The sequence below is a fragment of the Mytilus edulis genome, chromosome 9, assembly GCF_963676685.1.
Source record: "Mytilus edulis chromosome 9, xbMytEdul2.2, whole genome shotgun sequence".
Classification (NCBI taxonomy): Eukaryota; Metazoa; Mollusca; class Bivalvia; order Mytilida; family Mytilidae; genus Mytilus; species Mytilus edulis.
The window spans coordinates 18264738-18280080 of record NC_092352.1 but is presented as its reverse complement, the minus strand read 5'-3'; the positions used below and the strand labels follow the sequence as shown (position 1 = coordinate 18280080).

General features: G+C 31.2%; 1 protein-coding gene across 4 annotated transcripts in view; it reads right to left on the bottom strand.

Moving 5' to 3' along the window:
• LOC139487766 (protein outspread-like) overlaps positions 1-14934 on the bottom strand; it is a 55703-nt gene extending 40769 nt beyond the window's left edge. For 2 of the 4 annotated variants that reach the window (XM_071272836.1, XM_071272837.1), the window contains exons 1-6: positions 14596-14934; positions 6113-6193; positions 3489-3554; positions 2343-2494; positions 1507-1603; positions 335-1009 (exon numbers count right to left, since the gene is read on the bottom strand). In XM_071272836.1, coding sequence (XP_071128937.1) covers positions 335-1009; positions 1507-1603; positions 2343-2494; positions 3489-3554; positions 6113-6193; positions 14596-14706 — 1182 coding nt within the window. In that variant the 5' untranslated portion in view covers positions 14707-14934. The remainder of the gene's footprint in view (positions 1-334; positions 1010-1506; positions 1604-2342; positions 2495-3488; positions 3555-6112; positions 6194-14595) is intronic. The other 2 variants (XM_071272834.1, XM_071272835.1) reach the window with 1 other exon arrangement.
• Positions 14935-15343: the final 409 nt, after the last annotated feature.

Sequence of the window (15343 nt, the reverse complement as noted above, 5' to 3'; positions counted from 1 at the left end):
TTGTATGTACTAAGTTATTTTTAAGCATATCACAAAAAAATTCATTGCATGCAATTGAAAGATCCACAATAACAGAAGAAATACAGTGTGATACTTTATGCCTACTCTCCGGCATAAGCAATAACATTTATCTCCCCTTGACTGGAGTAAATACAGACAAACATAAATTTGAGAATGGAATTTGGGAATATGTCAAAGAGACAACAACCAGACCAAAGAGCAGATAAAAGCCTACTTCTCATTTACACTAAAACAATAAGAGAACAAATTTATACATGTTTTTTCCTATTTTAGGCATTCTCATTTCTTGTAAACAAATCTAATAAAGTCCTACCTTGAGTTCATCTGTTTCATTGTCTTTGGATGAGTAAACACTGCTTACACTTCCTCTATCACTGGTCCCATCAACTGAATCAGCATGTGTTGTCAACCTATCTATACCAGATAAGGATGTCCTATTACCCTTTTCAGGTGCCAGAGTAAACTGTGAATGGAAATCTTTTAGACTGGATGATCGCTCTCTATGTAATCTGTTCCTCTCATTTGTATTTTTTGGTCGTGTGATGCCTGATCTCTCTTCTGGTTTCTTTGTTGCACTACTAGGTGGGGCTAGTGGCTGTGTCAAAGCAGGCTGTGAAGCTGTCTGTCGACTATTATTAGCTAGAGTTTGCCAGGTATTCCTTGGTAATGTGAAGTAGGGGTTATTTACAACCTTTGGATCATTAAGAATATTTTGAGCACCATTTAACTTATCTAATTGTTCTCCTGACCTGCTGAGATATCGTGAAGCAGCCAGATCTAGTCCAACTTCATCTGATGATAAATCATGTAGACTACTACTCTTACGCAGACCATCTTGTAAGTGTTTATCTCCCTTGTGCTTCATATTTCGAACACCACGGTAGGTCATATGAGTTTCCTTTGGTTTGACTTTCTCTACCTGAAATCTACCTGTAGTTACAGCTGCTGTGTCAGCACTTTCACCTGACAATCTACCACTATCCAAAGGCTAAAATAATAAAGTACCATATTAGGAGATTCTTCAAAAAGGCATTTCCATAGATATAAGAGAATGTGGTTTGAGTGCCGATCAGACAATGTCCATTCCTAACTCATGTCATATATCCATATTAGAATTTACTTTGTTAATATGGCCCCATTGTAATGAGGGTTCTGTGTTGTGTTTTTTAACCAAATTATTTATTTTTCTAGCAGCCAAAGATTAAGAAAAAGCGAACTTTTTATATTTTAGTGCTTTAAGCTTACATTAATTCATAATGCTTTAAATTGGTTGGTTTTAAAACTTGAATTACACAATAACCTGTATCAGGTGCAAATTTGAATATTAATGTCTGGAAGACCATGGAGTAAAACATCCTAAGAATGTAAAATTTTCAAATTGATGTATTCGTTATCCACTTCAAAAATGAATTGTGAAAGTAACTCACTGAATGATATATTTGAATAATAAAACTTGATTAGATTTTTAATAAATATATATCTTACTGCTATTTTGTCTTTGCTACTGAAGATTGGCATGGTAAATCGTCTATTCTTTGGCTTCTGCAGACTTCTTGGATACACTACAAGAGCATCATGCCACCTGAATAAGAAAGTACAACAAATTATTTTTAGTTATTAATTCATCATGCCACCTGAATAGAAAAGTTAAGCAAATTATTTTTTATTATTAATGCTTATCATGTAGAGTCATTAATTTTAAGACAACTAAAGCAGATCTTTTGTATGCATTTAATTTTGGATTTCTAATGATCCATCAAACTGTTCATGTTTGTTTTTTGCATGTTATAAGTACAGAATTATATGAAATCATTGAAATTTATGTGTTTTTCTTTAACTAAAACAACATCAGTGTTTAGTCATTTTTGAAATACGAAGGCTTTTCTATCTCAGGAATAGATTACCGTAGCCATATTTGGCACAACTTTTAGGAATTTTGGGTCCTCAATGCTCTTCAACTTTGTACTTGCGTCACTGATGAGTCTTATGAAGATGAAACATGCGTCTGGCGTAAATACAATATTTAATCCTGGTATCTATGAGGAGTTTATTCATATAAAGCAAAAAAATGAAAGTATTTGTGAAAATTTATTTCACACAGTACTTCTTTAAATTGATTATATACATTTGTACATATTAGATAATATAAAATATGTTTATATAAAGTTGAACACTATTGGTAGGAAGGTGTACTTGTTCATCACAAAAACCGTCTGTATGATTATCACAAAAAATTAATTGACACAAAAAATACCATTTTTGGTCTTTATATGAAATGACTGAATACTGATGCCCTTTCTGTTCAAAGAAATAGACCTTACCACATAATTTCTTCCTTTGAGGCAGCTTTAATGTATGTTGTCTTGTCTGGTGTGATGACGGCCAAGGAACAGTGATGGGTTGTTAGTTTTTCTGCATCCTTCACCTCCGTACATTTGTTCATATCTACTATCTGTTGGGGTATAGTGTCAGGCTGAAATGAAGAAAAACAAATAAGAAGAAGAAGGCAATTATACACTCTCTTAAATTAATCAGGTAATAGTCATAAATGGCAACTTTCAATTTCAGTTCATCTCTGTATTTACAATATTTTGAGAACCCTTGATCCACAGACAGGCCTCTCCACAATCAAAATCTTCCATCACTGATTATGTACATAATTCATTCTTAAGGTGGTATGGGAGACTAAAATGAAAATGATAGAATTTGTTCATACTTTGCAAAAAGGTAGTATCTATTGATATATGTTAAAAAATATTATAAAAATGATAGGTCACCGCGCATTTTCTCAACCTACAGGTCGTGACAAAATGGCACATTTTGTATGGTTTATACAGGAAAAAACACCATTTTGTGATTAGAAACTTAACAAAATGATAGAATTGTAAATTAAATTAGAAAAAGATAGCTTTCTGACAATGCTTTGAGAATATCAAAAGAAAAGATAGGGTCACCGTACGTTTTTTCAGGCTCAAATACAAAATAGGAAAATTCCATGTAGATTCCTTCAGAAAATGCACTGTTTTAGAGTTACCTCCCCTTAAAATGCCAATTTGAAAACATTTGAAAACAACCAAAAATGATCTACACTTGTATAAATATTAATATTTATAAGTAATATTCTTATAAATTGGTTCTTTTAAATGAAAATTCACATCAAATATCTCCATTCATTCATCAAATTTTGCTAACTTGATTGAAAATCTGGACCTTATGTTCTCTGTTTTTTACAATCCAAGATGGCGAAAGACACCCATACCACCTTAAATGTATTAGAATCTTTACTAGATTAACCTACAATGGTAATATCTACCATAGCTATCATTCCCAGAATAGAAAGAAGACATGAAATTTAATTATCTCCCCTTTCTGAGATTTCCAAGTAAGATTTTAGTCCCAAAATTGAAAATAGAATAATTTAAGAACTATGGATATATGAATTATTTGTTATTATAAGTATAACTTACATCTTCATCCACATAGTATGACAGTTCTCCATCGTCATACAATCGAAATAATCTACGCTGCCATCTCTGAAAATATTTACAAAAATATTAATGGTTATAGTTATTTTTCCATTTTCATAATTTTTGTAAGACCACTACATGTTACATGTGTTAATGTGCATGTCTTAAGGTCAAGGGCCTTGTAAGTGGTAGTCTCAGAGTGAAAGTATAGTCTATTATCATTGTATTATAACTTATATCTTAGTTTTTTTGTTTTGTTGATGGTAGATCTCTTGGAATTTCCATATTCTCTCATTCAGAGCATGCCACACTTGTCTATCAATGAAGATTGCATGTTGACTTCAAATTTTGTTTTCTGTTTTTGTAATGCTGGGTTGCTACCTCATTGAAATATACCATTATCTCCTTTCATTTATAAATTATAAAAGACTTCACTACAGTACAATTTTCCTATATTCATGAATATAAATTTGTGTTCTTGTTTTTTGCTGGTCTTTTAAACATTTTGATGATGGTGGCGAATTTTTTTTTTTGGGTGACTGTGTGAATAAAGGGGATGTAAAATACAAGCAATGATTGAATCAATATGATATCATTCAATTTCACCTATTATGATATGTTCTTGAACCAATTACATATATATGGAAGAATGGTCCTTTTCCTATCATTTTTAAAAAGTTTTTAAAATATAATTTGGGAAAGAAAATTAGTAAGATTGGTTGATATAAGAATTCTGCATAATTTTGGATCTATTCCCATGGATTATGACTCCTTTTATTGGACCCTAAAGAATGCTCGAAAATCCATTAATAGATTTATTAATTGGATGTGGATTTTTGTAATCTGCAACTTAAAGTTGTTCTTAATTTACATGTATGAATAATCATTGCAGGGCCGTAACTACATTGAGGCAAATGAGGCAAATGCCTCATGTTTGAAATTTCAAAAAAAAAAAAAAAAAAAAAAACTGAAACAAAAAGATTGTCAAATTGTTTTGACGGAAAGTGTCTTGCAAGAAGCCCTTCACTCTCTGATGTAGCCCCTTCATGTTTTTCGTGATCCATGTTTCTATTTTACTTTTAGTTATCAGAGTTGATGGTCTATTGTTTGTACTTCTATGTCCCGGGTTTGTCTTTTGTTAATTTATTGTCCTACTTAATGACTGTAGTCTGAGTGTTGATTTTCATTTGTAAACGTGTGGTTTTGCAATGTTGCATGCCAACCGATGTCCAGACAATGTGCGAGAAAATATTTTAAGAATATACGATGCTACTGGACACGGAAAAAATTGTTGTTTCTGCATGGAGAATTGAACTTGATATCAAAGAGAACAAAACTGGCTTTTTTTGTAGATATTAAAAAATAGAAAGCTGACATGGTTTAAATTGAAATATGGTCACCAATTCCGTGGTATCAAAAAATTTGAGAAAAAAACCCAACAACAATGTATTGCCATATGACCTTTTACATTGAAGGGTTATCCTTGCATTAAGTCATGTTCAGACTCTTTTAACAGAAAAAAAGGAATATTGAGTACACGTGCACGCGGAACCTAATCGCACACAAAGTCAATGTATAGAAAAATACGATTCGAATGATCAATTGATCAAGTTTAATTCCTGTTCTTCATCTTGATAGTTGCTGGATGGTCTCCAACAATAAAAGAATCATTAATATCGTAAAACAAGGTCAAGATGGTCCCTAGTGTCGACTTTAACAGTACTAGTATTTAAAGTATAATACTGCACTGTCACTATATTCAAATCTAGTCATAAAAAAATCACCAAAGTCTAAGTACAATACAAGACAAGAACAGACAGACAGATTCGGTATTAAGAATTATGAGAATTACGATTTTTGCTTTACCCATCACGTATATATCGATCTTTTTTTAATGTTATCCCTAGAACCTAAAAGTTTTAAAATACAATGAATTTTTGTTATTGCTATGAGACCAGAATATTGTTGAAAAATAGCTCAGAATGCACGATTTTGCATTATTTTTCTCAGAGCGTCTGGAGGCTTTCAGCGCCCCCCCCCCCCCCCCCCCCCCCCGACCCCTCGCCCAAAATTATATATTATATATAATATAAAATATTTTGCCTCACATTTAAAAGAGGCTAGTTACGGCCCTGCATTGCACAGAAACTTTAACAGCAACTTTTGGGATTAACTGTGATACTGAAAGAGGTAGATTCCAGTGTTGCTCAGTTTAAGCTGGCTATACACATTCCACCCATGGAAGACCTCCCTATACTTATTGTAAATTTTGCTTTCTTCTTGTTAAATATTTATGCCCAAAAAACACATTCTTCATTTTTAAAACCTTGAGATATATAAATTACGTTTCAAGTTTACATAAACGAGATAAAAATGAGTCTTTTTAAAAATAACATATCATTATAAAGCAATTAAATATGTTATCTATCTGTGAAATGTATATTTTATTTCTCTTCATTTTATTTTGATGATTTCCCAATCAGTGGATGTTCAAGGAAACATTTGTCATTCCTTCAGTGTTGTGATTGTGTTAAATGTAAAATTCCTTTCACATTTTTATTTGAAATATTGACCATTATAAATTGAATGAAATACAAATATATTTGTTGATAGTGAGAGCTTACCCTAGATTTGTCTAAAGGATTATTAAAATCGTAATCTGGAGCAACAAACAGGTAGCCACACTTTGAAACTTTTCTGGAAGCCTGAAATACAACAAAAAAAACACAATTAAATACATTAAGAAGCTGTGCGATTTTATATGCATAATAATTTTCACACACTTACTATAACTTATGATATTGTTGATGCCAATATTGTATATGAATTTTTAACTTTTACCTGTTTTTAAAATTGTATATTTCGTAACTATTTTTTATTTCATTATTCATGTATGTGTGTTTGTTTGTTTGATATTTTGTAATTGTTTGTTATATTACATTGTATTTCATGAGGGCCTCAGGGAGGATTAGTTTTTTAGCTAACTGTGTACCCCTCTTTAAATAAAGAATTATTATTATTATTATTATCATCATATATATCCAAATTATGTATCTATGCACTGAATGGACTGTCAAGTAATACATTGAAATGAAAGTTAACAGTTTGCAAGTATAGGTATTGTTTTATCAAATTTACAATTATCATCAATATTATATGCCAGCTTTTGAACCTTGATTGTTATAATTCATTTTAATACATGTATAAATGTCAACATGATGATCTTCTTCTGAATTCTCTATCCATTCGTCAACAACTGGTTTAGAAATATCTTAGCATCAAATAGAAAGCAACACATTCAGAGGAATATATATTTATTCAACATATATAAATATTGGTAAATCAAGTTTAGAAAACATCTTCAAGAATGACATGTATACTTTTACTATGATATAGATTCTGCATGTGCTTTTCAACGGCCTCATGTCACTTAAACATGTTAAACATGGATGAAAATAGAGTCGAGGTTGTGAAAATAGTATTCACAACTGTCAATCGTCTACTATCAAATAATCTGTAGAGAACAAATGTAGTCTGAGTATTCCAAATTATGTAAAAGAATCAGCAGAGAATTGGAGCCTCAATAACTGCTGTCATAGCGCTGGGAAATACCTCTTAGCAATGCATGGATAAAATTTCCTATTTCCTTCAAGAAAGGCCACACATCTTGATAATGCCATCCCAAAAAGCGTAATACTAGTAACTTCAAGACGAGACTCTAAGAATTCAATAGTTTTGAAATGTCTCCAAGAGGGAGATGAAAATTGCATTATCTGTTTAAATTAAATCTAAGGTAATGTTTTAACAGAATATTGATTGTTTTGTATAGCTGTCTAACTCGAGAAGTTCATGAATTGAAATGAAACTTTGTATCCATATCTAATACAGGCCTAAGTACATGTAGCACACTGGTTCATGTGTGAATAATATGTTATAACAAGAGTGCACACACTGAAATGTCTCGCCTTCTTTACTAATCATTGATATTATGTTGATAGTCCTAAGTATAAAGCGTTATTACAACTGTCACATAAACTTAACATTAAACAAGATAGTTAAACAAAGACCAATGAACCATGAAAATGAGGTCAAGGTCAGATGAACCATGCCAGGCAGACATGTACAGCTAACAATGCTTCCATACAACAAATATAGTTGACCTATTACTTAGTTTAAGAAAAATAGACCAAAACACAAAAGTTTAACACTGTCCAATGAACCGTGCAATTGAGGTCATGGTCAAATAAAACCTGCGGGACTGACATATAGATCATAATATATTTCCATACACCAAATATAGTTGACCTTTGGCATATAATATTAGATAAAAAGATCAAAACTTAAAAACTTAACTTTGACCACTGAACCATGAAAATGAGGTCAAGGTCAGATGACATCTGCCTGCTAGACATGTACACCTTACAATCATTCCATACAACAAATATAGAAGACCTATTGCATCAAGTATGAGAAAAACAGACCAAAACACAAAAACGTAACTATAACCACTGAACCATGAAAATGAGGTCAAGGTCAGATGACACCTGCCAGTTGGACATGTACACCTTCCAGTCCTTCCATACACCAAATATACTAGCCCTATTGCTTATAGTATCTGAGATATGGACTTGACCACCAAAACTTAACCTTGTTCACTGATCCATGAAATGAGGTCGAGGTCAAGTGAAAACTGTCTGACGGGCATGAGGACCTTGCAAGGTACGCACATACCAAATATAGTTATCCTATTACTTATAATAAGAGAGAATTCAACGTTACAAAAATTTTGAACTATTTTTTCAAGTGGTCACTGAACCATGAAAATGAGGTCAAGGACATTGGACATGTGACTGACGGAAACTTCGTAACATGAGGCATCTATATACAAAATATGAAGCATCCAGGTCTTCCACCTTCTAAAATATATAGCTTTTAAGAAGTGAGCTAACACCGCCGCCGTAGCCGCCGTAGCCGCCGCCGCCGGATCACTATCCCTATGTCGAGCTTTCTGCAACAAAAGTTGCAGGCTCGACAAAAATCTTCCTTCTCACTGAAGGCATTTGAGCAGTGAACTTATCACATGTATGCATTGACTCCGAAATAAAATTAGATTGGTTTTCTTTCCCCCCTGTCAAATGGGAGTAAACACAGGATCATTTAAACTTGTACCTTATCCACCCTGTCCAACAGACCAACCCCCCCCCCCCCCCCCCCCCCCCCCCCCTTTTTTTCTACATGAGACTTGCAGGTTCCACAGATAAGTACATTGTATTTGTTTTAGGTATTTCTTTTTAAAAAAAAGATAATAATTTGTGTTTATGAATTATGAGTATGCAGCTCTCTTTAGAAAAGTAGATCCCACAACACAACATGTTACAGATGGTTATAAAATCAAGAATGTGTCAGATCTAATAGGGAGTCCATTCCTAATCTTTCAAATTGTTAAACCTGTGTGGGAAAGTGTTTGTAAGAAACATGTTCACAATTAAATATATATATTTTTTATTTTATAGGAAGGTATATTAAAATCAGATAAAAAGGCTTCAATCGCCACTCCAAAAATGAATAGTACTAAACATATGTATATTGAAAGACAAAACACTGGTGGTCTTATCCTTTTTTTGTAACTTAAAAAATGACATGTACTGAACATATGTAAATTAAAAGACAAAACAATAGCGGGTCTATCCTTTTTTTGTATCTAAATTATTTTAAAGTATATACATGCCCTATTTAACACAAGTTTCACCTGTAATAATATATCACATTACAAACATTGGTAACCTTGTAAGTGTCAAGATAATAACCCATATGTTTAAAACTTAACTTGAGATTTCTCCCTGACATAAGAATTGATCCTAATGTTATCTCCATGTACCTACTGACTTTGTAAACAAATATATATATGCTAATTTAATGAGTACTCTAATATTCGAAATTATTTGAAGTTTTCAAATTGATGCTTTATCATGCTTACATGTACAATTGCATAATGCCATTAGACATAAATTTCATGAAATATATGTTTTAAACTACAATTTAATCAGTTTGATCAGATAAACATGTGCATACACCATGCTGTTTTCTCCCCTAAAAATTGTACTTGGTAATCTTTTATTTTGATAATGGAATGCAAAAAAAAGTTAATGGTTTGGTGCATTGCAATGAATGTCTAGTGCATGTACACTTAGAAAATGAATCATTCTCATAATTTCGTTTTATATCAATTAGTGATAAGCTCAGAGAATGCTCCCATGTTTTGAGCAAAAAAATGGAGGGACTATTATGAGTGTTTTTATTTCTCTTTTTAACCCTATTATTTTGAAAATGGTGAGTATACAATATTCTCATCAAAGATACCAGGATTGAAATTTTGTATGTATGCCACAAGTGCGTTTGTCTACAAAAGACTTATCAGTGACGCTCGAAACAAAATTAAAAAAAAAGCCAAATACAGTATGAAGTTCTATGAAGTTGAAGAGCATTGAGGACAAAAATTTTATAAAATTTATACAATGTATATATACTACATAATAAGCCATACCCCACAAAATGTACTACTGCTATGGGGTGTTAAATGCCCTTAACAACCCATTCAGGTCAGTAGCAAAACGATTTAGATGATAAGTAGAATTATTTCATGTTTATTGAAACCCAAATGATATTTCAGATATACAGAAATAAATATCAGGTGAAGTTATATATATATTACAAGTACTTTTACATGTTTAAACAGTTTAGTACATATATTTGCATATTGTATGCAACTAATCATTAAATAATAATGTCCCTTTTAGGGTGACTTTGATATAATAAATGTAAAGTAGACTGGTTATATATATTTACTTTGCTTAGAATCTCTGATCTTTTGTTATGGTAGTTAGTTGTATATAAATGGCTCATTAGTAATAAAATGAACTATATTTTGTACTTCAAACAGAATGAGATTTATTAAGATTGCTAATGAGACAACTATCCAAAAGAGTCAAAATGGTGTGGAGGAAAGCACACTTTGTACTATTGGTACTCCATTTCATTGAACCATCAGTTAATTATATGAATAAGTTTATACAATGTACATGTAAAAATTTGAAGGAAAAGGAATTTAATGAATACTAATAAATATAAAATAATAAATTACCCCCTACTAAAAGAAAATGAGGAAGAAGTGGGAAAATATTAAAACATTGTTAGATGTTTTCTTTCCTAGTCTGACAAAAATAGAAAATGTGGAAAAGTCAGATGGACCAAACTTCTTTACCAAAGTTGGAAACTTTCTACATGTATATTGTAATCAATAAACATTTTGTAAATTGTGGTTACATTTCATAGTTACTAGTCATATCAATAATTAATACATTGTAGATGAAGTGAAGTATATGTAAGTGTGACATTCTAAAGGTCTCATTGTCTTAAAACCATCAGTGAAAATACTGGAGTCTTAATATTTTCTCCAGTATAACCATTTTTTTCAAAAGTTACAGGACCATAATATTTGTTTCATGTTGTTTTGTTGTCTGAGTGAAGAAAACACATGTATACTATATAATTGTTCTGTACCTATGTGACCAACATAACCACAAAAGAAGTAGGTTTTAAAGAAAATTTATCACAATAAAATCTACCTATGACAAGTGTGTCCTGATGAAGTAGAAATTTGTCATTTATTATATGACAGAGGGGCCATGGTCAGAAATAAATGTACCATTATATAATGCTATATAATAACATTGTATAAACCTCAGTGTTCACTCAATTAAATGTTATAAAACGAGGTAATTTAAGGTGCTTGTATTTAATATTATTTACGGGTGACTGGTTTCAATTGTAAATCGTTAAACCTGTCATGAAGATTTTTTATTTGGGTCATTGATGATACTTTAAAATAATATGTGTATTTGTTAAAATGTTTTTAAGGAAGATGATTATCCAAATGACTAGCCATGTCCATATCAATCACAACACATTCATACCAGACCCTAGGGCAGTGGTCGTAGTTAGTCACCTATGCTCAAAAGCGTATTATTACTTAAACATATTTGTGGGAGAAAAGATGAATAATTACAAGGACATTGATGATATTTATTAATGAAAATATGAAAAACATTTTTGGAATCTTAAGGAGTTTATTCACTTTATACTTTATACACCTACATTTATTAACTTTAAAGTGCATAATTACATAGCCACTGATACATACAATCAATAAAATAATATTTACTACCTTTTTGATAAAGGCAGATGTGCGCATTTCATAGCCAAAGATCATTAAATTATAATAAATGTACAGAAATAAAGTTAATTGATACTAAAAAACCTGCAAATTTTTAACCGATTTCAAATTAAGGAGTAAACAGCTATAAAGTCTATATCATTTATAAAATTACAATCATGTAGTTGTAGATATATTCTATTTGACAATTTGCATAATTAAACAAAATGTGTACTGGTTATCTGTTGATTTGTTTATTTTGTAGTTCTAATTTGTTTACAGAAGTGGTAGTGTATGTTCCTGATCAGCCCAAACAGCTGATATTGTAATTATTCCCTTCACATACATGTATGATTCATGTGATGCAAATAACAGCTTTGGCTAGAATCTAAACCTTAACCAACCTATCCAAACTTGGTTTCATAAAAATTGGCTTTTAATGAGTCAAAGATGTAACAACAACAACAACAACCTAACAACACAAAACCCCTTAAGAAATATGTATTTATTTATGGGCATATTTATAATTATTTTGATATATTTTTATCAAGAAAACATCATTTCTTAAAGATATACCAGCTGGACAACACATGTATAAATTTAACATTGAATACAGGCAACAGTCCATTATTCCTAAGGCAAATGCAATTTAAATATATTTCCTAAATGGTGCATCACAGTGTGTTATTGAAATCTCACTACAGTACCTTCTGTATGGTTAGTGTGGAGAACTAATGTAAATATGTAAAATTAGCTAAATGTATGGATTTAGAACATGAAATAAAATACAAGACACTTTCATTGAATAAAGCAACAGAAAATAACCCTTACTGCATTAAGGATTATTTATTTGTGAATACACTTACTGTTAAAACTGTTGATCGAGAGAACACCATTTCATTTTTTTAAATGGCATTTCATTTACATTGATGATTCAAAATGTACCTTAAAAGCTTAATTTAAGTTTTGAGAGAGAGAAAAGCTTCCTACATGGATATTGCCCTTCATTAATTATATAAAACATTGGTTCTTCTATTCTATTTTTATTTAATATTATCAGGCTTCAGAGCAAATGTATATGTACATGTAATGCAATTCCGTTATACATTTTGTAATTGATTTTTCCAAGGGACATAACTAGTTAAAAATATTTGGTCACTTCTTTCATTACGTGTCAAACACATTGCTGATATAAAGCTATGATATAAGTTTCATAAAATTCTGACAAGAATCAATGTACACATGAGAGCACAAACAATGCAATTTTCCATATTTATAATCAAATTTCCAAGGGACATAAATCTTTTTAAAATATTTGATCAGCACTGATTTTCAAATTTATATGAGACATGGATAATATAAATTATCACGTATTCATAAACCTATATAAAAATTCAAAAAATCATGCAAGAATTGTACACAAGAGTGCAAACAATGCAATTTTCCAAGGGAATACATGTACATTTTTGTAACTCTTTTAAAAAATAATTGATTGGCACTGATTTTCAAATTTGTGTGAAACATGGATAAAAATTTCATAAAAATCTTGCAAGAATTGTACATGAGATAGAAAGTGCTTACATGTACAATGCAATATTCAATATACATGTAAATCAACATTTCTAAGGGGCATAACTCTTTACAATATAATTGATAGGCACTGATTTTCAAACTACAACTTGTATTCCAAAACATTAAATGATGTAAACCTTTAACATGAGTTTCAAAACATTCCGACAAGAATTGTACACAAAAAGCGTTAACAATGCAAATTTCGATATAATCAATATTTTCTAGGGCATATCTTCTTTAAAAATTTGATAGGCACTGATTTTTGCACTTGTCAAGACATTTCTGGTATAAGCGGAATAAAGCCTATGAAATGATATAAATTTGGCAAGAATTAAACAAATACATTGTATATAGATATAGGAAGATCATGTGGTATGAGTGCCAATGAGACAACTCCCTACCCAAGTAACAATTTAAAAAGTAAACCATTATAGTTCAAGGTACAGCCTTCAACATGTAAGAGAGATTACAAAAAAATTTATATACATGTAATTAATGTTTCTTAGGGACATAAATCATGTAAATCTTTTAAAAATAATTGGTCTGAACTGATTTTCGAAGAAGTTTATAAAAATCTAGCAAGAACTATACATGTGAATGATGTGAGAGTGCTAGCAAGACATTCAAAGAATACATGAACTTTAACACAACTCCAAAAAGATTTTAACACAAACTTATTAAAAGGTACACTGTATGAACGTGTACATGTAAGGTGTGAACATGTTAGGTGAGAACTGTTTGTGAAGGAGGCATGTGCTTGGTGTGACTTGTGTGTGGTTCAACGTGTTAAAAGTTGTATCAAGTTAAGTGAAGTATTTGTAACCCATAAAACTTCTTTTGGCTTGATAATTATAAAGCAGATCTGTTTGGAAATAAGTGAATTTCATATACAGGTTCCCAACAAATTGTTTTAACACCAAAGATTCGCCTTTACATGCGGGTCTTACAATTAACATTCAGGTACAAATAACGGCAAAAATTCTTGCCAAATGACGTTAATAACAGTCATTTTTCAGCATGACGATAAAATGTACACTTTCTTGTAGACGATAAAAAAATCTACTGATTTTGACAAAACATGTTAGTTATTTTCAATAACGACAGCGAGAGTTATTTGAGACCTCTGATGATTGCAGATCAGGATAATTCGGAAAATCACAGTAAATTCATAAATTAATTGACACTAACTAAAGCCGAAATAACCAGTTGAAGAGATTTCGCACCCTCTTAAATCCCTTGTTTTATCAATGAAACGAGGGTCACATTTGTGAAGATTTTTAAGTATTTATATAGCTTTAAGGTGGGAATGTGCAGTCATCATACCTTATTATTTTGAAGAGCTTCTGCAGAATGATGTTCCTTTGCTCCAAAACAGCTCTGACATTTAAGTTTGTTGAATATATTTGGTTCAAACTTTCTGCATTTAAGAGCCATTACACTTTGTTTACATTACTTTCCCAGTACTTTCAAACTTATATCTAATCGTACAAATTCACTTTAAATTAGTCATTGTTATAATTTGTCCGCCTGTTTTAGACACATTGTAAACAAACCAAGAAAAGAACAAGGCAACATATTCACGAAATATTATTATCAACAGGTCTTCTGAAACAGGTGTGGAACTGTCAACACGGCGTAGTAATATGTAAGGTAACCGGAACTGAAAGGTTACACTATTGATAACCTGGAACAAGGATTTGTATAGTAAAGGTCACTACTGCTAACCTGGAACAAGGATTTGTATAGACTATAGTATCCTTAGCCTGGATCTTTAATTTTGAAATTATAATGAGGCAGTGGCTATTTTGATAGAATTTTGCTATTTTGCCGGTCCTGCTTTATCTGTTTTAATAAATTTTAAAAGAATAGAAAAAATATTGAAACATTCACTTTGATAAAAAAAAATAAAAAAATCGCTAACTGAACAAATAGCTACAGGTCTTATTTAGGCCTAAGACAAAAATTCAGTATAATTACAAAGCATGCATATTGAAATTGATATGCTTTTCCAGGAACATAAATATTGGTAGACCTGTATTAGATCTGGGAACAGTATATCTAATAATATATA